The following is a 22411-nucleotide window of genomic DNA, read 5'->3' as shown; positions in this document are numbered from 1 at the left end:
CAATTGTTCATTTCAATATCTAGAAAGTCCGCCACACCTGATTTCGAATCACTCATCATCTGCCCTCGCTGCCTCCAGTCGAGACCACAGAACTGCGACTCTCACTTAAGCCCTGTAGGCTCCGTGTATTAGCTGCTAAAGAGAGTTTCTTATGTATGTATAATTGCAACCAGCGCAATCTAATGCGAACTAAGCCAAGAGGAATGTGTTCAGTGAGAATAAAGCAACCACTTCAACTCCCCAATAACCAAGAGACCTCCAAGAACACCAAGTGCGACCTCAAGAGCAAGCGCCTTGAGAAAAACCTTAAAATATCGAACTCGAGCAGACCATTCAAACGTTGTCCACGCCTCCATGATACTCAGAGTCTCGCTCCCACCCTCCGGTATCACCTTACCACCAAACCGCCGATCAAACGGCAAAATCGGATCAAGTCCCTCAGGCAACATCGAAGCAGCCACACGAGTGAATATCGCCTTAACAGGCACAGTAAGCAATAAAAAGAACATTATCAGGAGAACAACGCCAATCCCTCCCTCTGCATTTCCACCACTCGACCCCTTCCCATGCTCACCACCAAGAATGACCCAAATAACCCTCCCAACAAACCTAGAGGCAGCCAGATTCACCGAGTAAGTCACAGACATGACAACATTATGCAGAACAGCAACAGGAGCGATTCTTCTCCAATGCTGATAGCCCAGCATTCGTCGATAGCTGACCATAGGGGATTTATCAGCAATGACTACATGAACCCATGCCGTTTGCCCGTAGCGAGGAACATTCTGCCGATAAAGTCGGTCATGAAAGAGACGAGGCCCATGTGGATGGGAACGGGGATGAACATTGGGATTAAAAGGGCTAAGCCTGCGTCTAGCCAGATGAAGGCGAGATACATTCGGAATCCGCGGAAGGTTGAGAAGAAACCGCCGCCGCCGAGCGTTCGGAGGTGGTTGATTGCTGTGCGGAAGTCGCTGGTTATTGGCTTGGAGGTTGTGATGGTGCTGAGTTCGGGGTCATCGGGGTTGGTAGTTTCGTTGTCGAGGTGGATGTAGGGAGTTGAGTTGGAGTTGGGGTCTTCGATTGCGGCTAGGGTTGCGATGACTTCCGCGCAGGTGTAGGCGACCTGTTCTCTTTGATGAGTATAGTACTTGTTTTTTTCTGATATCACTATGGACTCACCCAATTTATTGCAAGGCCGAAAGCAAAAACAGTGAAGAAGACGAGAAAGATGCCTATCCATTCTTTAATGAGAGGCTGTTGGCTGGTCTGAAGCCGAGCCGATATGACTTCGGTGCCTCGGCGTACGAGAGCAGCGCTTATAGATGACATGTTTTTGGCTGAGATACATTAAAATTGTATGTCAAAAGTAGGCGAAAATGAGGGAATCATTGATTTTATATAAATCGCCACTCTAAGTTCAGGCTATAATGTCTCAGATTTGAACCATAAAAGTGCGGGGATCTCACCTAATTCTGCTTCGCCAAGGCCGTAGTGCGGGACATTTACATTTGTCTCACTTGTTGTGATCTTGGATTCTGTTAGAAAGAAGCTCCTAGCAAGACTCGAGGTCATAGGGCACATGGTCTCAAAACGGAAGAGGACAAGACACTCCAGGTGCCACGCAGTGGTAGTATGAAGTTAGTATGAAGATCGATGTCAGTGCGCTGGTCCCACTCCCACCTGATGGAGCATTTTGCTTGGTCAATGCTGTAACAGCGCGCAGAAGTAGATTCTGCTTCGAATTTTTAAGGGGAGATTATCTTCTCGGTATATTAACAACTCGCTGATACACCTTTATCAAACACAGTCGATTTTGCCAACGCAAACCACATAGCACTACTACACGCATTTCCCTTAAGATAGGCCCTGATCAAGGATAAACCGTCTCATACCCATCATCACTCCCATCATCAGTCTCATACCAAGTGATGTTATCAAAGTAGAGCGTCCTAGTCTCATTAGTGTATGCGTCGACATCTAAGAGTAAATTGAAAAGTCAGCAAGTGTAACCACAACCCTAGGTCATCTCATCAACCAACTCACCAAAACAATACTCCCCATTCTTAAAATACCACCCGGTGGTCAACGTATCATTATCATCCCAAGTCCCAAATCCCACATCAATATCCTCCACACTATACACCTGCTCCCCATCCCACCAAACCTCATAAGCCCCATCACTTTCCTCCGACACGCGCATATGCACCACGACACTATGCCAAGCATCTCTGTCAATATCATCCACAAGAGTCGCCGTCGTACCAGTAGAACAAGCCGCGCGGTGCGTAGTCTGCAGAGTATTATTCACGATCTCGACGGTGCCACACCACGAGGAGCACCCGCCGGGGCAGAACTGCTGCGCAATGATGGCGCTCTTGTCCGTCGGGTACGTGTCCGACGGCACATAGATAGAAAAGCCCTGCCAGCCTTCCTTGGTCATTTGGCGCACGTTGGTGCTGGTGCCGTCCTCAAAGACGCAGATCTCGGCGCCTTTGCGATCGCGGGTGCCGTCGTAGTAGGACTCGTCGAAGTAGACGGTCAGGTTGCCGTCGGTGGCGGTGGAGTAGGATGGAGATTCTACATTGCAAGCGGAGAAGGGGGATAGGGAAGAGGTGAAGTTGCTGTGGTAGATGGTGCCTGCATGGGCGAGGTTGTGGAAGAGAGGGAGGGAGAGTAGCGAGAGAATGGAGATCATGATGGATATGAGGTATGATGCTGCTCTGGATGCGGAACCATGAGGTGGAGGATATGGCGGTACAAGCTACTATATATATTTAAGTTACTACCCTGAATCAATTGAGTTTGATATCTATATTAAAGTACACTTTTTGTGCTTGTTCTTCAGGGGCATCGGCAAATGAAGCAGCCGTTCTTCCTGCTCCCCACCAGATCCACCTTCTTCCCGTCTTCTCGGGAAGAATGCGTATGCCAGATGCACGCCGGTGCATTGTCCGGCTGTTCCCCGCATGAATATTGAAACGTTTCTTAGCGTTGTTAGAGAATCGGACCCTGTCCGGCACTTAGCCCGAGGTCTAATTCGATCTTTAAACACGAGCTGGTAGTAGTAATATGAACGACATGCCACCATTAAGACCCAACATTTACTGCCACCAAGCATTCCGATCATGCAGATACTAAAAATATTCCTTGCGGTAGCCACCGCTGTTCACGTCCACGGGTTGATTCAAGATGTACCCAGTCTAAACGGTACGAGCTAGACATTGAGTTATAATATCCACTCTAACATGCTTATTTACTCTAGGGCCGGTAATGATGGTCCCTGACACACCCGGCTCAAAGGATAGAACGAATCAATTCCAGCATCCAGGACTCTGGCATAGCCACTCTCAGCTCGAGCTTATGCGAAACAATGTTCTCAAAGGCGTCGAGCCCTGGGCATCTGCATACACCCGTTTTGCCAAGGATCCCTACTCCAGTGCCTCTTATGAAATGCAGGGGCCGTATCCTGTGATTAGTCGTGGGCAGATAAGCAACTATACCAGTTTTCATGACGACTCTCGCGCTGCATACCAGAATGCTATAATGTGTAAGTCTCTAATCCAATTCCAGAGACTACTCCAGGACTAATACATCAGGAAAACATAGGGTACATAACCCGTAACGAAAGCCACTGGAACCGCTCAACCACGATCCTCGACGCCTGGGGCTCCAACCTCGAGAACATCATTGGCACAGACCGATCCCTTCTAATCGGAATCGAAGGCTCCATTTTCGCCAACGCAGCCGAGATCATGCGCTGGGAAGGCGGTTGGGTAGAAGAAGGCGCAACATTCAAAGGCGGCTCCGGCCTGAGCGTCCAGCTTTATTGGCTGTTCGCTCGACAGAGCATCATCATCGGACAAGCAAACTACGGCATGGCTAGTATTATGGGTCTGCTCAACTTTGCCGTTTACCTTGACGACGTGGCTCTGTACAATTATGCTCTGTATGCGTATAAGTATGATCGCTGTGCCGGTTTCCCCTACAATTATCTGGCTTCCACGGGCCAGAACTCCGAAGCGGGTCGCGATCAGACGCATGTGCAGGATGCATTGCAGTGGACGGCACTTGCTGCGAGGGTCGTGGCTAATCAAGAATATGATTTATTTGCTTTGGAAAATAATCTTATTTTCACGGCGGCGGAGTATGCGGGTAAGTACCTCATGAATCAGACGGTGCCTTATGACGCGAGCTTTTATCGGTGCGAGGTGGTTTTGGTCGATGGTCCTTGGGCAAATATTTCAGCGATCAATCGGTATATTGGGTATCAGGATGGGAAGACGAACCCGGCTGCTTGGGGGTTGATTTATTATGAGGCTTTGGAAAGAGGGATTGAGGTTCCTTGGACTTCGCGCGTGAAAGATGTCTATGATGCATCTGTGAAGGGTCAGACCTCGCCGGTTGATCCGTTCAGTTGGGCGGACTTGCTTTTCGCGGTTGCAGAGGAATAGAAGCTTTGACAAATGTATCAGCTTTGGATGTATACAATTAGTGCAATGGAAAATATGTAGTTACTAAATGGCATAGCTCTGTTCTGGAGAAGCTCTATGTAGTAGTATTTGAACGTGCCTAAGATAGCTTCTTCAATATAATGATGTATTTAACATATTCAGCTTCCTTATTCAGATCCGGGGTAGTATATGTGGACTCGAGGGGCGTGGATATACATTTTTGAAAAAATTGAGACCCATCCAGTACTAACTAGCTACTTGAAGACTATACAACCCTACACCCCAATGCGAAAAGCAGACTAATATACATACCGAAAATTTGGATTCTCCCGATCCGTTAAATCCTGAAACGCCAACTCATGCGAGACATCACTGCTCTCGCCCTCCTTGGCCTTATTCCGCCTCGTCAAAATCACCCTCGTCAAAACCGTCAGCGCAATGAAGACAGCATAGATCACAATATGCGCCAGAAAGCCATGCAAGTATCGTGGAGCATCAGAATCCTGAAAGATCTGCGGCGCGATGAGATTCCCCACGGCCCATCCCACGAAAAGGAAGGTCATTGTTAGGCTCTTCTTAGTCTGACCGGCTGTGTTGCGGGTGATCAAGGAGATGATCATGTTGCCCTCGGCGAGGAAGAACTGCGTGCAGTAGAAGGCGATGAGCATGCCGCCGGCGTTGGATGATGTGGGTGTTACGACCAGGATAACGATGGTTCCGACGATGGCTGGAATTGTCCAGAGCTGGGATCTGTTTAGCCTTGGGTGGCTGAATGGAGGGGTTGGAACTCACGATCATGATTAAACACGTCTGTTGAAAGCGTTGCGAGCACCATGCTGATCCAACCATTACGATGATTGTCCATGAGCCTTGGGCGATATTCAAAAGCTCGGTTTGAAGCAGAGAGAAGCCGAATTGCTCGATGATTAGGTTGGAGAAGACGCCCAGACCACCGATAACTAGGTTGGCCACGAGAATGAGCATCACGCAGCACCAGACAATAGGATCCTGGATCGTTTCGATGACTTGATATCGCTTGAATTGTCGGTTCTCGATTCCCGTCTCGTTATGCCGTACGCGCTCTACCATCAGTTTCTTGTCTTCTTCGCTGTAGCACTTGGCTGAGAGAGGGCTATCAGGTAGGAAGAAGCCAATAAAGAATGACCACACGCATGTCGCGCATCCAAGAGCGAGGAAAAGCAGTTGCCAGTTCTTTATCACTCCGCCTACGTACTGTGAAGTGCCGAAGGCGAGAAGACCACCAATCTTTTGGGAGTAATTAGTCCAACTGCATCTATAAGAGAGGAGCGAGAGGGGGAAACATACCATCAGTTGCACTCCCGTCATACAGTACCATATCGAGTTCAACACCGACTGCTCTTCCCGCTTATACCACATGGCTGTTCTGGAACTAGAGTTAGCAAGGCCTTTCTGTATTAGAAGCTGGAAAGACACGCACATGAGCATCATTGCAGGCTGAATACAGCTCTCGAAGAACCCCAACAGAAACCGGACTGCCATGAGAGATCCAAAGCGCGTAGATGCGGCCGAGCAGGCCACAATCGCACCCCAGATAAATACATTGACAGAGAGCATTTTGGCGACCGGAAACTTCTGCAGCAGCAGGTTTTGGGGATACTCTCCCACGAGGATCCCGATGTACAAAATCGTACCCAGTAACGAATACTAAGTCAAACAAATTACTATTAGCCAATTGTTATGTACCATTAAAGACTGGTGTACAACCTCTTGTCCGACCAGATGTGCATCGTCCTTGATACCCATGATAGAGGCATAATTCAGAATGCCCTTGTCAAGCGACTGAAAGAAATAGGTAACAATTTGGATAACCAGGATACGACGAGTGATCAACCAAAAGAGTCGTTTATCAGTTGCCTCGTCAATTTCAATGCCTGGGTCTGCCGCATAGGGGTCTTTTTTCTCTGTCGATTCGAGATGATCGGCCGTTGTTGCGTCCATATCGGAGATTTTGGATGCCATTGTGGATTTGGAGACAGCGGATTTGTGGGTCAGGAAGACAAAATTGAGGTGTAGATAAGATATTAATGTTTGGACTTGTATTCCCTAGATTCAGGGTGATGAAGAGCCCCGATGGTGGGGAAGTCTTAGCTGTAACGAGTGTCTTCTAGGCTCGTCGGAGGGACTCCGGGAGATAGCCCGAAATGCCTGTCCAGTGCATTTTAGCAGGGAGTTCTCGCGCGGAGGAATTCCCGGACCCCCTTCCGAGGGCTAATGCATACAGCCTCAAATGGAGCAGGAGATCTTGTAGATGGACGGTCTTGAACACACTTTCAACCTTGTATCTTGCATCTCATTCAGTTTATCTTGAAGTCTTCCTCTCTATAGCGTGCAAACCATATATTGACTAGGAACGATGTCTATCGAAGCGGGACCCCCAACAACCATCAACGGCACCGAAGTACTCCCTACCAAGCAATGGGCGCGAGTACTCGAAGCCCTCTTCTCAGAATCCCTCCTAGCCAAGGTCTGGTTCGTCGCATCCAAGGCGATGGGTAGTGTGAGTTATTTCGCCGAACCGCTAAATGTTTCACACTATCCTAAACAAAATACATTCTACATAGACAACCCCTCCAACCTTCTACCCCGAATATACCGGCGAAGACAAGACCACATATATCTACCGAACCCTTGACTTCTGGACCTCCGGCTTCTTCCCAGGCTCTTTATACCTCCTCTTAGAACGCAGCACTCTCTTCCGCGACCGGCATCTTATTCTCCAACGACAAACCAGCGAATCCATCCTCCACCCCCATCCCCTCCAACACGAGCACCTCTGCCGCTGGTGGACAGCAAACCTTCACCAAAACGCCCTTCGCAAGGATACTCACGACCTAGGGTTCATGATCACCCCTTGGGCGATGAAAGCATGGACCCTGCATCGAGACCCAGCAGCCTACAACACTCTCATACTAGCAGCCCACTCCCTCGCCAGTCGCTTTAATGAATCAACCCAGTGTATTCGTAGCTGGGACCAGTGCATCACCAAGCGCTATGCATACAGAAATTCGTCGCAGGACTTCCTATTTATCATCGACAACATGCTGAACCTGGATTTGCTTTTCTGGGCAGCGAGAGAAACAGGCTGTCGGAGGCTTTATGATATAGCCAGGGCTCATGCGATCACTACACAGAAGCATCATATCCGAGATGACTATACGACATTTCACGTTGTTGATCTGGACCTGGAGACGGGGGAGGTGAAGAAAAAATTCACAAATCAGGGATATAGTGATGATAGCTGCTGGGCACGAGGCCAGGCGTGGGGAATCATGGGGTTCGCGCAGACATTCGAGTGGACAAGAGAGATGAGATTCCTTCGCACTGCTAGAGCACTGGCGGATGTATTTCTTGCGAGATTGCCGGATGATGGCGTCCCATATTGGGATTTTGATGCGCCTGTTACTGACACCTCCCCACGCGATACCTCTGCTGCGATGATCGCTGCCTGTGGGATGTTGTTGCTCTATAAGGCTTACAAGAAGATGCATGATGTTGAGGCGGCTAACCACTACCTTCGGGCTGCTATGAAGCTGGTTGATTGTACGGTTGTGGGGTATTTGAATCCCCCTATGCGGTTCGAGGCTGGTCCTGCGTCAGAAATCTCCGTGTACGCAGACCAGTGCTCGACGCATCACACTGAGACTCGGAACGGGGCGGAAGTGCTGAGGGTGGTTGGGGATGTTGCTGAAACTATACTGACGGGCGCAACAATCAATAACTATGAGTTTGCTCCGCGAAGGTGGTCGGACCATGGTCTCGTCTATGCTGATTATTATTTCTTGCTGTTTGGAAATATGCTCCTTGAGATGGACTTGGTCGATCCTCATATATAAGGCAGCGAGTGTGGCAGGGAGTAGAAGCATTAAAGAACCCCCTCTGAGGGGCAGGGAAGTAGACATAAAATATAGAGGCACAACGTAAATGAGAGGAAATATGATCACGCAAGTTCTGTTACTCGTCTAATTGTCGGCTCCCTCGACTATCGAATTGTTGGTCACTCCCCGTGTATTGCCGTAATAACTGATTCTCTGCCCCGGACTAGACGTCATATCGAAGAGATGAGAAATATCCGTCGGCAAGAGACTGGTCATGGAACTCTCCGAATCGTGCTGAGAACCCGATCCGTGGCTTCTCGTACCAAGAGGCGAAGACATAGACTCCGACGGCAATTGCATATTATAGAAAGAGAGCGGGTCGAGACCAGTGGGCGAAAAATCCTGCTGAAAGGCTGGTGGCAGCGGTGGGAAGGCCAGACTGAATGGGTCGAACGTGCAGGAAGTGGACTCCTGCGAAGGGAATGAAGCCAGCTGCAGTGGTCTGCTAAGCGATTCATAGTCTGGGAGATCATCCTGGTTTGTTCTCATGGGGTCTTTGTACATCTCCTCTTTTGATTCATCTGAATACGCAGTCGTGCGAATATCCAGACTCGGACGAGATGCACTGGTTCGATTCTGCTGGGCTTCGATGAGCCGGGTGGCAAACTTGAATGCCAGGCTCTCCTCTTGCTGGGATTCGCTGGCGTCATGGTGTCTTGTCCACCGCTGCGAGATCTCCATCAGGTTTGCAATGAGGGTGTTGAGTGCGGGTGAAGGCGGTACCCTATTGTACCTAGCGTGTGCGAGGAGTGTGCGGCCGGCGATGAATAGACAAAAAGAAAATTGGGGATTCGTGAAGATGGGAGAAAAGGACAGGAATTTATTAGCAATAGTTGCTATCTCTGAAGCCGCTTCAAGGCACGTATCAGCAGAGGATGCTGATGGGAGCTTAATGGGACAGTACTGCCAATGCGATGGTGGATAGGCGATGCCCTGATGCAGCAGAATTACCGCCGTATTGTGGGTGATGTGTGCCAGAGTCAGATTGGGGTCCATGACTCTGTGTTCATTTAGGACGCAGGCTTCGCGCCATTTGGGAGGCAAATGGATTTTCCATCTGCGCGCGTCAGCATCACTGGTGTTTAGACATCCCTTGGGAAGAGATGATACGTACTGAATCAGTCGCAGATCTAGTTCCTTGAATTTGACGAGCCATAATCGTGCCTTGCTGGCATCGTTAATCAGAAAGACGTGGTGGAGATAGAAGTTGGTCACTAAGGCCAGTGACTCAGTAGCCTCGATGATGTAGGCAAATGCGCCGATGGCCTGTTCTTCAGAGCCATCCATCGAAGTTGAGTGACTATTAGGCATGGAAGTGTTCTTGAAATCAGAGATGCCGAAATACGGGGTGCAGACCTCTTGTTCCTTTTCCCACAGAGCACCTTCACACGGGAGACGGCGCTTCACATCAGCATTCCTCAGACTGATCTTCCAGCCTGTCGAGACACTGCAGAAGCGGTCCATGAGAAAGACTGCCCAGAATACACGGCGACGCTCTTCTGCTTCACTCCATGACCGAGATGGTGTCAGACAAACCATGCGCCTGATCAGTCTTTCTCCCATGCGCTTGACACGATACAGGTCATCTTCTTCCACGCCAAGCTGAAGCTGCTCCACGGTTCCCGCCATGCTGCCAATGATAGACCATGAGGAGGGCCCACGGCCGCGATTAATCTGTTCGAATGAAATCAGTCTACTTGTTCCCGGATATCCATGGCGTGGGCCTCTTGCTCACTGTCTCAAATGCGACGATCACTAGCGCTTGGAGATTCTCAACGGAGAAGGTTTCAGTGCTTTGCAATATTACCTCTTGCCGACTTTTCTTGGCGATCTCTTTTAAGTTCAACGTATCGCCATTTGGGCCATTTTGTGAAAAGCGGGCACAGACAGAGATGATGGCATGTAAGATGCAATTGATATGCCCTCGTTCCTCCGGCGATCGCATGCGCTCACGGAATCTCTTAACGTGTAGTATCGGTATCCACGGATGGATGTTGACAAAGTAGAAATCCACCAGTTCGTTCAAGACGATGTCAGGTAAAGAGTTGGCCAAGAAAGGCTCGGGCTCTAGGACAGCCGCATGGGGAGCCACTTCGTCCTCCACACGGGCGCGTTTGGCTGGGAGAGGAACACAGTCCAGCGGTGCAGAATTGTCGGCGTCTGCCACTGTAAGTGACCTCTTCGCTGCTAAGGGTGGAGGCTCCTGTAATGAAGCCTTCAACTGCTCCCGACGCTCCGTCAGGGTCGTGGCTGCCGTGGTTCCCTTGTCCAGGGATCGCGGGGGCTCAGTGTTCGGGAATAAAGCCTTCCACATCTGCTGCCAGAGCATCTCCTGACCCAAAAACATATTCTCCAGCGTCTCGACGCGCCGATAGAGCTGGTCGACCGCCCCAGCTCGGAGACCGGGCTTCGTCCGTCGATCATCGTAGACGCAAAGAACATCCGATCGCATACATTGCGAACACGGCTGCGCTCGATTGCACTTGGCTTTTTTCTTGCGACAGAACTGACAGGCTGGAATCTCCTCCTCTCCTTTGTTGGTTGTCTCTGGCAAGTCTCCTACGTTGGCGTTGGCTGTTGCGGGATGGGATTTGGGGGGCATCGGGTAGGCAGAGTTGAGATTATTGAGAAATTTACCATGTGAACATTGTCTCCAGGAAGGAGATGTCTGACATACAGAGTCAGGCATGCACAAAGACCGACGCCCCCATGGGGGAATTGTCTTCCCCGCAATCTGCACTTGTCATGCCACTCCTGGCACATCCTCTGCACCGTTGAGTTCGTAGACATGGAGACATACGCTGCGCCAATCAGCTTCCTGTCGGCGGGCGGGGTAATTGCCGGCGAGTGTCCGACGCCGGAGATTTTCCCAGAATGACTTAGCAAGTGGTTCGATATGCTTAATTGAAAGTCGAATAGGCAATGGATCGACATAATTAAATAGATAATGGCCAGGAACTTCCGCTTGTCAGTCCACGCAGAGGCTCGTCGCTACTATTGAGTCTTCATTAAGATTTGGGGCGCGCTGGCCCTAACCGTACAGAAAATGCCCTTCACTATCGCGCGTATAGATTCTCGAATAGCACCGGATTCTTATTAGACTATCGTTTCCGTTCTTTTAAAGTTCTAGGGTTTGGTTCCACCGATATGTACAGGAAATAGGAGAAAATATTTCCTGCGGAGTGCAAGACAGACCCACCTGCAGTTAATATCCAGGGTCCATGTCTTCAGGGAAGGATCGGCGGCGAACTTACGTATGCGCAGGAGCACTAAAGACTCTCTCCGCGTGAGAGAGTGCGTCATGAGAAACCTGCAATTCATTTGATCATGAGTACTTTATCCCTATCTACGGAGTCCAGGCAGGGTAGTTAATGTGTGGCGGACGAAAAGGGAGGCAGTTGTCGAACCCTAGTGCACGGGATCCAGTGAGCCACGCAACCCGTCGACCCACCAATCAGTCCACCTGTCAGAGACAAGAAGTAAGAACCAAAATTTAGCATCAACTTAACATTTCAGGGGCCAGCCAAAGAAGCTTGGGATACCACTTACCAACATGCCACTCCCTCGACACGAGGGTTGTGGAATGAACTGTTGCCACTATCAGCCGAGACTGCAGGGACATGAGATGGAACATCCTCACCTCCGTCACCCCCGATTGATATGTTCGCGGAAGCGTTACGCGCTAAACAATGAGGACGGAGCTTGGCATATGCCGGTATGTATTTCTTCAAGGCCTATTTTTCCTTCCAACTACTTCCATATTGGGCGGTTGGCACAAGCAATGTGTACGAATTTCTTATAGAAAGATCACAATGGGATGTAGTGGTATATCTCTGCTCAAAGGCTCATGCTTTTCACCTAATTTAACAATTGTGGTTACTGGGATTTGCCGTCCTCAAACTTGTCTTATTTGGGAATACGGCGGGCAATTAGAAGACAATCGAGCGTAATTTCAGCCTTGAGACATAATCAAGCCTACTTTATATTCAATATGTCTATTTGTCTACTTTGTGGGTTTGCAGAAATCTACAGACTCTTCCAGCGAATATAATAAGAAAATATGTTATGAAGATGAAGGTTGACAGTTTAAAGCCACACCATGCCTCAGTTTTTCATGCCTTCACTTTGAAAACAAGAGTTTGATAAGACCCCAAAGTCCCATTGAACTTACTAAGATCCTGCAAAGTCTGCCCCGACCAAAGTTCAGTGACCTTCTGAGGTGAGCCAAGTCCCAAACTGGCAAAGCTCAGAGACACAGTTTGCGGATAGCTTTTCTCATTCAGCAGCAGAACAACATATCCGTCCTCAACCTTCCCAGCCCATACCTGGAAGAGACCTTCTTTGCTATGTGCTTCGCGATACGTCACAGGCTCCCCCAGCGCGTCTTGATTGATCGAAATGATAGCCTTGTTGGTGAGAACAGCTAAACTGTCATTGGAAAGCTTGCTGAGATCAGCACCAATGATCAAGGGAGACTTCAGCGCCGCCCAGAATGCAAAGTGCGTCTGCTGCTGGTTGAGTGTGAAATTTGCATTTCCGACTTCTAGCATGTCCATATCCAACCAATGACCTGGCGTCTGATATTGGCTGATTTCTTTCATTTTGTTGATGATGGTCAGTACTGAGCAACCGGCATACCCGGTATTGAGACAGTAGGCGGTCTTGCACTGGCACTCAGTTTCGTTGGTGAAGCTTGTTGTAATGTCACCAGACATTCTGTATGAGTGACCAATATCTGCAGGCGGGTGGAATGAGTATCTTAAGGTAGAAGATTGGTTGGTTTGCAGGGTGTATCTCACCTCCTCCCCAGTGCCAGGGAAACTGATAACCCCATCCACACACGGAATAGAAGATATCTCGACCCGAAAGCGTGAGAGCATTCTTCATTGCCCCAAAGCGTATCTGAGGGGCCTCTGTCATCGACTGAAATCCGCCACAATTGTCGTACTTGAGGTAGTCGACGCCCCAGCCCGCGAACGTTTGAGCGTCTCGCTCTTCGTATCCCCAGCTTCCCGGTCTCCACGCACAGGTGTAATGACCACTATCTCCATAAAGGCCTAGTTTTAGGCCCTTACCGTGCACCTCTTGCGCCAGTGCCTTAATACCCTGAGGAAAGGATGTTGCATTGGCTTGAAGATACCCGTCGGACGTGCGATTGTAACTTGCCCATCCATCATCAAGCAGCACGTACTCGTAGCCCGCCTCTTTCAGCCCAAGCGTATCGAACAGCGAAATAACTTCTTGAACTATCGTATAGTTGACCGTCGCTTTGAATGCGTTCCATGAGTTCCAGCCCATCTGAGGCTTTTGTGCGAGACTTGTGCCTCCCATCACAAAATGGGCAAAAGGTAAAATTGCCGCCGTCACTAAGGTGAATGATGACAGCTGAGATTTGCGTTTCATCATGTTGCCGGGTTTGCCCAAGGGTACGTGATGTGCAGTAACCGGGAAGCCATTTTTGGGGTAGTTATAAGAGATCAACTGCAGCAGATCTTTTCTATGCAACCTCCGGAGCTTGTCCGGAATCCCCACCGGAGTAAAGGGGCTAGGTAGAGTAAAGATACTAGCTAATAAGGCTGCAGCCTTTCAGCCGAGTGGTATAATCTCATTGGCCGGGTCAGGGGGATGAAGTTGCGGAGATGCTCCGGGAGATCCAGCGGCCAAACTAGTGACCCTGAACAAATTGCATCATGAAGCCTCTGAGGTATCTCTTTATTTTCCCAGGACTCGCGTGCTGAAGTTGTTACCTCAACTTATCCAGATAACGAGACTCACAATATGATATTCTCATTCGCTCCAATTATAGGACTCCTTTCTTTGATTAGTCCAGTCATAGCCACAACTGATCCTCTGAACTACCGAAACATCCCCGGCTATGTCACTTCCAGCTCCTTGAATGTGACGACTCTTGTGGATTTCATCAAATCTCGGTCGGACTTAAGCATCCTGTCTGAGAAAATCGATGAACTTGGCGGATTTGCACAAGCGTTTGACACCGATCCAAATTGGAAATTTACATTCTTTGCACCGAACAACGATGCCTTTGAATTATATACCGGGGCATACTTTGATAGTTTTGAGCCGACTCCGTATGTCAGATCAATCTTTCTGATCTTGCATCAACGTTGCTGATCCTGCATAGGAAAGGGAAATGGTGGCTGGGAAACACCATCATACACCACTATGTGCCTAACTCTAGGCTCACATCGAGTAGTTTCAATGAGACTTTGCAGCGTTTTCAGGTGAGAATACCCGTCCGATTACAATGTAATCAACTGATGTCTAGCTTAGACTGCCACCTACCTCTTTGTGGGATCGCAAATGCAGGATGGTGCGATTGTTCTTAATCAAGTGGCAAATGTGGTGGAATCAGATATCCCGGTTACTAGTGTACGAACTCATTCCTTCCTTGCAATACCGGCGAATACTATCCTCTTATTAATACTAGACATAGGGTGTGGTGCATATAATCGATCGTATTCTAGACCCATCAACACAGATCTTCGAACCCGACCTTCCACGGCTGTCACAAACATTCATTGCAGGGAGTTGCTCGAATCCTGAGCTCTCATATTGTTGACTTCAGTCAGCCACTGCGAATAGGCCAGGCTTGTCCTGAGTTACTTGTCATTATAAGAATGTCATGTTGTGTTGTGGACCCTGCCAAGAGAAACTAAGTAGTCAGACAGATATAGACTAACTAATCAAGTCTCACCGAGTGTTGGTTTCATTCACGGGAATCGTATCCCTGTAGATCAAATCCTCAAGTTAAAACCTACCAAATCAATCACCATGATTCCCATGAGTCATTGGCATCATCCATCCACTTGGACCCATCAATACCAGGCGGCTATCAATACACCATGGAACAAAGGAATAGGTCGTACAGACAGCAGGCAACTGTCAAGGCCAGTCCTGCCACGTTGTCTGTTTATTTTCCACGCCAGTATTTAAAGCAGCAGCAAATTTCGCCCTAGGGCCGCCACACAGTTAGACTACTACTAGTAAAACCAACTAAAATCTACATACTCTCTCTTCTCCCACCTTCACCCTCAGCAAAATCAATACCTTTATTGTCACCCAAACCTCGAACAAAGACACCCCAAAATGAGACTCCTTACCTACCTCCTTCTCACCATCTACGCCACCAGCGCCGTATCCACCGACCTCAGTGTCGAAGAAGAGTGCGGCTCCCTCGGAGTAATGAAAGTCGACCCAGCCGATCTTCCCGAAGGAGTCACTCTCGCGGATGTGCGCAAGTGCGCAGACCATCCGCTGGGACATCTGCCGCACCCCGGGGCTGCTACAGGTGGTGTGTTGCAACGTATTCTGCCTGGTTGGATGTTTTGAAAGGGGTGTTATTCCCTGCATCATGCCTTGGCTTAAATATGGCCAAGGTGTAGTAGCTGAGAACAATATGTGCGTTGGGAAGGGGGAAATCTGAGACTTTCCTATGGGCATTTTTGTGTGATTGGAAGGAGGATGAAGCTTTTGTTTGGGCGGCTGTACATCTGCCAAAAGCTGGAAGAACAAGAGCTGCTACTTGGGCGATACTGAAGTGGAAATCCTACTATTATTTCAGCATTTCCTGTTAGATTGGTACCTGTATACCTGCCCACTCAGCCATAATGTACGCCCCACAGAGCCATTGTTTCTTTGCAGCTCAAAATTCCCTCTGGTATTGAGATGGCATACCAGGCTGGCATCATCCACCGTCACCCGATCCCCCAGCGTCACCAAGTCCGGCTCGGTGAGAAATATGTGCGGTTCCCCGTTGGCGCTCAACGCACAATCAGACCCGATCTTGGCCCCCATCGCCCGATAGAACCAGCTCAGGTACGCTGTCCCGCTGATTAACGACAGGGATGCCCCTCCCGCCAAAAGACTCCTCGATGAGGATATCGATGGTGCGCTGGATCTGCCAGCGCTGGCAATAGCTCCTGCGGTCATCGAGATAGGAGCCATTCCGCCGCAGCAATGCACCCGAGCCCACCATCGTGCGCGTTCCAATGTTTACCCTCGGAAGCCCCACAGATCGGTCCCCCAGCATGGCCCCATCTTTGATGACAATGGGCTTCCTGCCCAGCCTGTCCACCGTGCCCAGGCACGACCGATTGCCAAACACCACATCGTTCCCAATATCCATTAGGTCAAAACCTGGGATTAGTTTCTGTGAAGTTTTCACGGTGCTACGAAGGCTAATAAGTTTGATATTAAATTTAACATACCGGGCATCGGGTCGGTCAAACCCTACCCATCAACAGTCACTAGAGTTGCCTTTATGGTCTTCCACTGTGCTTTCCAGATTTTCTAGTGGTCTGTAACCGGACAAACTGGTATACCGACCCAAGGCCATCATTGGAAAGTATTGAGAATACAGGGTATAGCAAAGGTAGAAATGGTTTGGAAAGCCAGTGCCAGTGTAGTGATCCTCCTTCCAAGACCCCGCCAGTTCCCCCTCCTTTATTTGTGTCCGTGAAAGGTACTGAATGCCCCGGGTGATTGACTCATCTGTAGGGGCTAAATATGCAAGCAGGCCCATCAATGCCCAGGCCGTCTGCGATGCTGTGGATGGCCCGTTGCCTGCGAGACGAGGTTCATAATAGGATTCGAGGCGCTCGCCCCAGCCACCGTCGGGATTTTGGTGTCTTTTGAGCCAGTCCAGGGCGGCATGAGTGTCCACTTTGTGCCTCTTTTCCATGACGGGATACGTATCATCCCAGCCTTCCAAGTGGTAGACCAAACCGCAAAGTACCGCGCTAGTTCCATAGATGTAGTTCGAGCCCCAGCGGCCGTACCATGACCCATCGGCCTCTTGTTCCGTTGAAAGAAAGTCGATTGCACGCTCAGTAGCTGAGGACATGTCGTCGATGAAGAACCGAGGGATTGGGTTTTTACCATTTCTGGACAGCACAGAACCCCTCTTAGCTAACAGGCCAAAGCATTCAATGACACGCCCAGTCACATCCGCGGTGGATGGGTCGCAAAAACTGTCCATGTCGCTGAAAGGGATTTTGTTGAGGAACAGGTAGTTGTTCTCCCGGTCGAATGCGGCCCATCCACCGTCATCGTTCTGCAATCCCAGGATCCATTGAACTGCAGATAGTATGGGGCCTAAGTCTAATAGGTTTGGATCCTGCTTCACCATCGCCAAGATTGCCGCAGCAGTATCGTCAATATCCGGATACCACGAATTAAAGTACTCGAAATTGAACCCGCCGGATGGGACATTTCCGTTATACACCCTCCAATCGCCCTCGTTTCCAAGCTGTTGGTGGGCCTTAAGGTATCGTGACGATCGTGCAACGAGGGGACTTTCGGCCGGAAGGCTTGAGTCAATCAGGCCGATGGTCATGAGGATGGTATCCAAAATTGGCGAGATACAGCCTTGTATTCTCAAACCAGTGCTGTCTCTCCACGCGTAGGTGTTTTGAAGGGCGTCAATACCTCGACGTACAGGGCTAGACTCGAGGCCATAACCTTCCAGCGCGAGAGCAAACAATGCGGCATGCAGAGGAGGGAAGATACCTCCGATATCGCCTTCGGGCTCCTGGCGTTCAAGGATCCACGCCACACAATGTCGAAGTGCAATTTTTCTTGAAGGGAACCACCGCAGGCCACCTAAGGCTTTCAGAATATTGTCGGCTAGAGTGAAGCCAAATGCTGTAAGATCATCGTTCCATAATGACCACAAAGAAGGCGAATAGGGGACCATTTTGTCGGTTGGATCGACCCAAAGCTCGTCCAAATATTCATTTGAAGATGATCTTCCATTTGGCAAAGCATAAATGGGACGATGATGTCGGATGACCAGCATAGGAACCACTGTCGCCCTGGCCCAACTTGCTAGCTGGTAGATGCTCATCGGGGCTGCAGCAGGGAGTAGGATCAACTCGGCTGGCAATTCGGGCACTGCAGACCAAGGAAATAGCCCGAAGCAAGCGAAGAACATGCGAGTAAACACGCGTACCTTGGCTATGCCACCTTTGGAGAGGGTGAACTCGCGCGCTGAAGCCATCGCTGGGTGGCTGCGGTCGAGGCCCAACAGGCACAAGGCGAAGTAGGCTTCTGCGGTTACAGAAACGTCCCCGGGAAAGTCATATGCCAGGCTCCATGAACCGTCTGTATTTTGCTCGGAAAGGAAATACTTGATGAGATCGTCCCGGTCTTCCTCAATGCTGAACCCTAAGGCTTGCGCAAGAAAGACATATTCCGCTGTAATAGTAGCATTGGATTTCATTTCACCGTACCAATGACCATCTTCCCGCACTTGGCGCAGTGCGTATGTGCCGGCGAGCTTGGTGGCATCGCAAGCCAGGGTATGTAGAGATATGGAAGTTTCGCTGGCCATAGTTTCTTGGTGTGCCATGGTATCCAAAGAAAGGTAAATTGTGAGTTTGCTCAGGGCTTGCTGATTTCCTGGTAAAATGAGCGGGCGTCCAGCATCTATTTAGCCGGACTTGCCACTCAAGGGGGCATTAAAGTTAGCTGAATGAGACCCGGACCCATTGATCCACCATCAAAGCAGTACTATTGGCAAACGGTGCCTGAGTCCCCCAGTCAACACAAGTCTACTCTACAGTGGAGCATGTGAGTGCAAGGGAATGGCATCTTTGTGCCTGGCTAACCTTTCACAATTGCCCGGGCCGGCCCACTGGTGGAGAGTATAGTTGTCTAGAACTTGCAGAATTCATCTTTCTCATCATCTTCTTCCTTCTCGGCTTCTGATGGAGTAGGTGATAACTCGATTATAACATTAATAAATATAATAAACCCTTGATAGAACGCAATAGTAAACATGTGGCTGCAATCGAGCATAGATAATCAGAAAGGTGGCTGTAGACAGATCTTGAGGGATTGTCAAAACTTCAGCCAGGTTGACTAGATATGATCCATGTATCATATTTTCATAATTCCTGTAAGAGTAATAATGAATGAACAAAAAACAGGGAAGAAAAGAAAAGAAAGGAAACAAGGGAGTATTTCCCATCTTTCCCTGTCCCTTCCTTTCATGAACAATGGTTGTTCTTGGTATCTAGGTCCTGCATAGCTAACACCAAAGTTTATTTTGCACTGGAGTCTGTAAGGGGTATCGACTGTATCTTTTCACTTATTACTCTTTAGTGAAATGGCTGGCTGATACTTCAGTGGGTATTTACCATGCATCGAAAAAGCAGGAATCTGTAAGTCTCGTTCTCTTTCTTTCCTTCTTCGGAAAGAAGAAGAAAAGAAAAAACCTAATAATTAACTGAAAACAAATATACTACTATATAATGCTATATTATGGCCCGCTATGTTGTTATCGTTGCCTCCTTGTTATGTGATCCGTCAGATACAATTTATGAGGACATTTTCATTTGCTAAAGATCTGACCGATCGGAAGCGAAACGTTAGTTCTGAGGTGTCTCAATGCATCATCTTGTATGATTCTGCATATCGATAGCTTCTTGCGTAATTTCCTAAGAGCTGAAGAATCTTAATGGAAAATAGATAGACATGTCTTGAAGCAGATGAATACTATACTTAATACAAGTTCCCACACTTGGATTAAACCCCTACTAATCAGAACCGTCTGCGATTACAAAAGACTCGATTGAAATGTTTTCGCGTATATACCTGAGCTCATCGACATCATATCTTTGGCCTTTCCGAGGAGAGAGGGCAACTCTGCATGTCAGGCAGCCACATAGATCGAGACATGTGGGTCCGGAATCCTGAGGAGTCCTTGTTCGACTTACATTGCCTAAGACTGTACGGAGTAATGTGTCTACTCCCGACCTGTAAAATAATTGCAGGGGTAAATCGCAAACGAGCATGTCTTGGACGATCATTACTCTTTTTTGAAGTGATTAAAATGATAATATGGGATAAGCTTTCCCAGCCAGCCGGTAATTTGTGAGGACAGGAAGGGCCACCCTAGTCTGCGTTGGTAATGAAGCAATCCTTTGGGGCCATGCTATGCAAATTTTAAACTTAGCATTTTACCAGTCAATTTCTTCTGTGAAAGCCCATTCTGAAAGTGTCTATACCCATGCTTTGACTTCTCCGAGGCAGCGGTGAAAGACTAAAAGCAAACCCATTTGTTTAGACTTTTTTTTCGCCTTGCTCATTCCAGTTCGTGCTGAGTCCTTCCTGCAGCTGTTGTGTTTTGCATCTTCAGGACAAGGCCGCAAGATGCCATCAGATCCCAGTGATTTGACGGCGTTAAAGCCGCCGACCACAGCAACGTCACAAGTTGACAGCGAATCTCCGCTGCATGAAACCAAAGTAGTCAGTCATCGAGATACCGACAGAGATTCTGATGCACATGAGAAATACATCGATGGGGTGTTATTGCATGTGATTGTGCTTTGCCTAGCTGTGGCCATGTTCCTGGTTTCCCTTGACACGACTATTATCTCAACCGCTATTCCTCAGATCACAGACGAATTTAACTCCACTGCTGATGTTGGCTGGTATGGAGCTGCATTTCTTCTGGGAAGCGCTGTAACTCAAGCACCATGGGGAAAACTATACGGACTTTTCGATATTAAATGGACCTACCTCCTCAGCCTACTCATGTTTGAGTTGGGGTCTTTGCTTTGTGCTATTTCCCACAACTCCCCAACATTCATAATTGGCAGAGCAATTGCAGGAATAGGTGGATCAGGCATTGGGTCGGGGATATATACGGTCATTGGGGTCTGCGTCCCACCCAAAAAACGCCCTATACTGGTTGGCGTAACGGGTCTGGCATTCTTGCTCGCCAGCTTTGCCGGCCCCGTTATCGGGGGAGAATTTACAAGCAACTTAACTTGGAGATGGTGCTTCTGGATCAATGTACCTGTTGGCGGAGCTACTTTCGCTGTCCTCCTCCTCTTATTTCGGCCACCCTTTCGACGCGCGAATGTAGGAGTATCACGGAAAGAGATCATCCTCCAGCTCGATATACCGGGGGTCATTACATTAAGAGGTGCATTACTCTGTTTTCTACTCAGCCTTGAGTGGGGAGTGAGCAAGTCCTGGCATGATAGAGATGTGATTGGATGTCTGGTCGGTTTTCCAATCCTCACAGGGCTGTTCATCACGAATGAATTCTTCTGGGATGACCGGGCGATGATTCCACGTCGATTGCTTCTCAAGAAAGAAGTTGTTGTCAATCTCATTGTCATTTTTCTCCTGGCGGGCGCGTTTTTCATGCTCCTATATTACATGCCCATCTACTTCCAGACAGTCAAAGGTAACTCAGCCCAGGACTCAGGGATACGCACCCTGCCATTGATCGTGTCAGCTGGCGTTATGGCAGTATTTGGAGCGATAGGGTTTGGTATCAGCGGCTACCCGACACCGTTCTTGCTGTTTGGTGCGATGCTGATCAGTGTAGGAGCCGGACTGCTATACACGTTGGATCTTGTCACGCTGTCGAGTCACTGGATCCCGTACCAGATTTTAGCAGGGCTTGGGATAGGAGCCGCACTTCAGGTACCAATCATCATGAACCAGGCTACTGTCGATGAATCGGACATGTCAACCATGACATCTATAACCTTGTTCTTCAAATGTCTGGGGGCTTCGGTATTTATGCAGACAGGGCAGACCATATTCCTCGAGAAGGTGAAGCGGAATCTGGACATGATGACTGTTGCCGATGTGAACCCCAACCAAATACTCACCGGAGGCCTTGTGCGTGTACAAGCCATCGATTCGGCCTCAAGTATAGCACTCCGCACTGCGTACCTTGGAGGTCTGAAAGATGTATTCTTGTTGGTAGCAGCACTCTCGGGCCTTGCCGCTCTGCTTGCGTCACTTATGGGTCGATATAAGATGGATACTGCACGACTGCGGCTATGAATAGTCGAGTTACGTTTCTCATAACCCGGTTTTCTCAAACTCGAGTTTAGAGAAGCAACACCGTTGGAAAGAGCTAGGAGAAGAAGAACATACATGCAAAATACAAAATACTTGCATTCAATCTAATTACATCTGAGTCCATCTTAGCTTCGCCCGAAGGCTACTAATCACCGGCCCTACGTAGAAGGGTAGACTCATCACCGGTGGGCG

General features: G+C 48.9%; 10 protein-coding genes across 10 annotated transcripts; 5 read left to right on the top strand and 5 right to left on the bottom strand.

Annotated features, from left to right (window-relative positions):
- Positions 1-209: 209 nt before the first annotated feature.
- An01g01370 (uncharacterized protein) lies at positions 210-2698 on the bottom strand (the record flags this gene model as incomplete). The annotated part of the gene is made up of 7 exons (XM_059745016.1): positions 210-717; positions 750-1126; positions 1183-1340; positions 1470-1538; positions 1684-1710; positions 1926-1952; positions 2047-2698. The coding sequence occupies 7 exons, from the start codon at positions 2696-2698 to the stop codon at positions 210-212; spliced, it is 1818 nt and encodes a 605-aa protein (XP_059603062.1).
- A 430-nt stretch (positions 2699-3128) lies between these two features.
- On the top strand, positions 3129-4454 carry An01g01360 (uncharacterized protein; the record flags this gene model as incomplete). The annotated part of the gene is made up of 3 exons (XM_001388539.1): positions 3129-3210; positions 3266-3550; positions 3610-4454. The coding sequence occupies 3 exons, from the start codon at positions 3129-3131 to the stop codon at positions 4452-4454; spliced, it is 1212 nt and encodes a 403-aa protein (XP_001388576.1).
- Positions 4455-4753: 299 nt separating this feature from the next.
- Positions 4754-6455, bottom strand: An01g01350 (uncharacterized protein; the record flags this gene model as incomplete). Its single annotated transcript, XM_001388538.1, has 5 exons — positions 4754-5197; positions 5247-5720; positions 5781-5859; positions 5914-6140; positions 6201-6455. 5 exons carry the CDS (start codon positions 6453-6455, stop codon positions 4754-4756), a joined length of 1479 nt encoding a protein of 492 aa, XP_001388575.1.
- A 394-nt stretch (positions 6456-6849) lies between these two features.
- An01g01340 (uncharacterized protein) lies at positions 6850-8329 on the top strand (the record flags this gene model as incomplete). The annotated part of the gene is made up of 2 exons (XM_001388537.1): positions 6850-6993; positions 7058-8329. The coding sequence occupies 2 exons, from the start codon at positions 6850-6852 to the stop codon at positions 8327-8329; spliced, it is 1416 nt and encodes a 471-aa protein (XP_001388574.1).
- Positions 8330-8490: 161 nt separating this feature from the next.
- Positions 8491-11993, bottom strand: An01g01330 (uncharacterized protein; the record flags this gene model as incomplete). Its single annotated transcript, XM_059744785.1, has 8 exons — positions 8491-8534; positions 8635-9428; positions 9486-10045; positions 10107-11105; positions 11172-11329; positions 11626-11681; positions 11823-11874; positions 11921-11993. 8 exons carry the CDS (start codon positions 11991-11993, stop codon positions 8491-8493), a joined length of 2736 nt encoding a protein of 911 aa, XP_059603061.1.
- Positions 11994-12346: 353 nt separating this feature from the next.
- An01g01320 (uncharacterized protein) lies at positions 12347-13777 on the bottom strand (the record flags this gene model as incomplete). The annotated part of the gene is made up of 5 exons (XM_059744734.1): positions 12347-12397; positions 12470-12474; positions 12543-12958; positions 13010-13106; positions 13171-13777. 5 exons carry the CDS (start codon positions 13775-13777, stop codon positions 12347-12349), a joined length of 1176 nt encoding a protein of 391 aa, XP_059603060.1.
- Positions 13778-14149: 372 nt separating this feature from the next.
- On the top strand, positions 14150-15048 carry An01g01310 (hypothetical protein; the record flags this gene model as incomplete). The annotated part of the gene is made up of 4 exons (XM_059744674.1): positions 14150-14460; positions 14514-14613; positions 14663-14761; positions 14857-15048. The coding sequence occupies 4 exons, from the start codon at positions 14150-14152 to the stop codon at positions 15046-15048; spliced, it is 702 nt and encodes a 233-aa protein (XP_059603059.1).
- Positions 15049-15478: 430 nt separating this feature from the next.
- An01g01300 (hypothetical protein) lies at positions 15479-16520 on the top strand (the record flags this gene model as incomplete). Its single annotated transcript, XM_059744618.1, has 3 exons — positions 15479-15683; positions 16070-16121; positions 16235-16520. 3 exons carry the CDS (start codon positions 15479-15481, stop codon positions 16518-16520), a joined length of 543 nt encoding a protein of 180 aa, XP_059603058.1.
- A 108-nt stretch (positions 16521-16628) lies between these two features.
- An01g01290 (uncharacterized protein) lies at positions 16629-18740 on the bottom strand (the record flags this gene model as incomplete). The annotated part of the gene is made up of 2 exons (XM_059744556.1): positions 16629-17274; positions 17305-18740. 2 exons carry the CDS (start codon positions 18738-18740, stop codon positions 16629-16631), a joined length of 2082 nt encoding a protein of 693 aa, XP_059603057.1.
- Positions 18741-20545: 1805 nt separating this feature from the next.
- On the top strand, positions 20546-22201 carry An01g01280 (uncharacterized protein; the record flags this gene model as incomplete). The annotated part of the gene is made up of 1 exon (XM_001388531.1): positions 20546-22201. One exon carries the CDS (start codon positions 20546-20548, stop codon positions 22199-22201), a length of 1656 nt encoding a protein of 551 aa, XP_001388568.1.
- Between the last annotated feature and the right edge of the window lie 210 nt (positions 22202-22411).

Source organism: Aspergillus niger (assembly GCF_000002855.4).
Source record: "Aspergillus niger supercontig An01".
NCBI classification, from domain to species: Eukaryota; Fungi; Ascomycota; class Eurotiomycetes; order Eurotiales; family Aspergillaceae; genus Aspergillus; species Aspergillus niger.
This window is presented reverse-complemented; position numbering and strand designations above follow the sequence as displayed.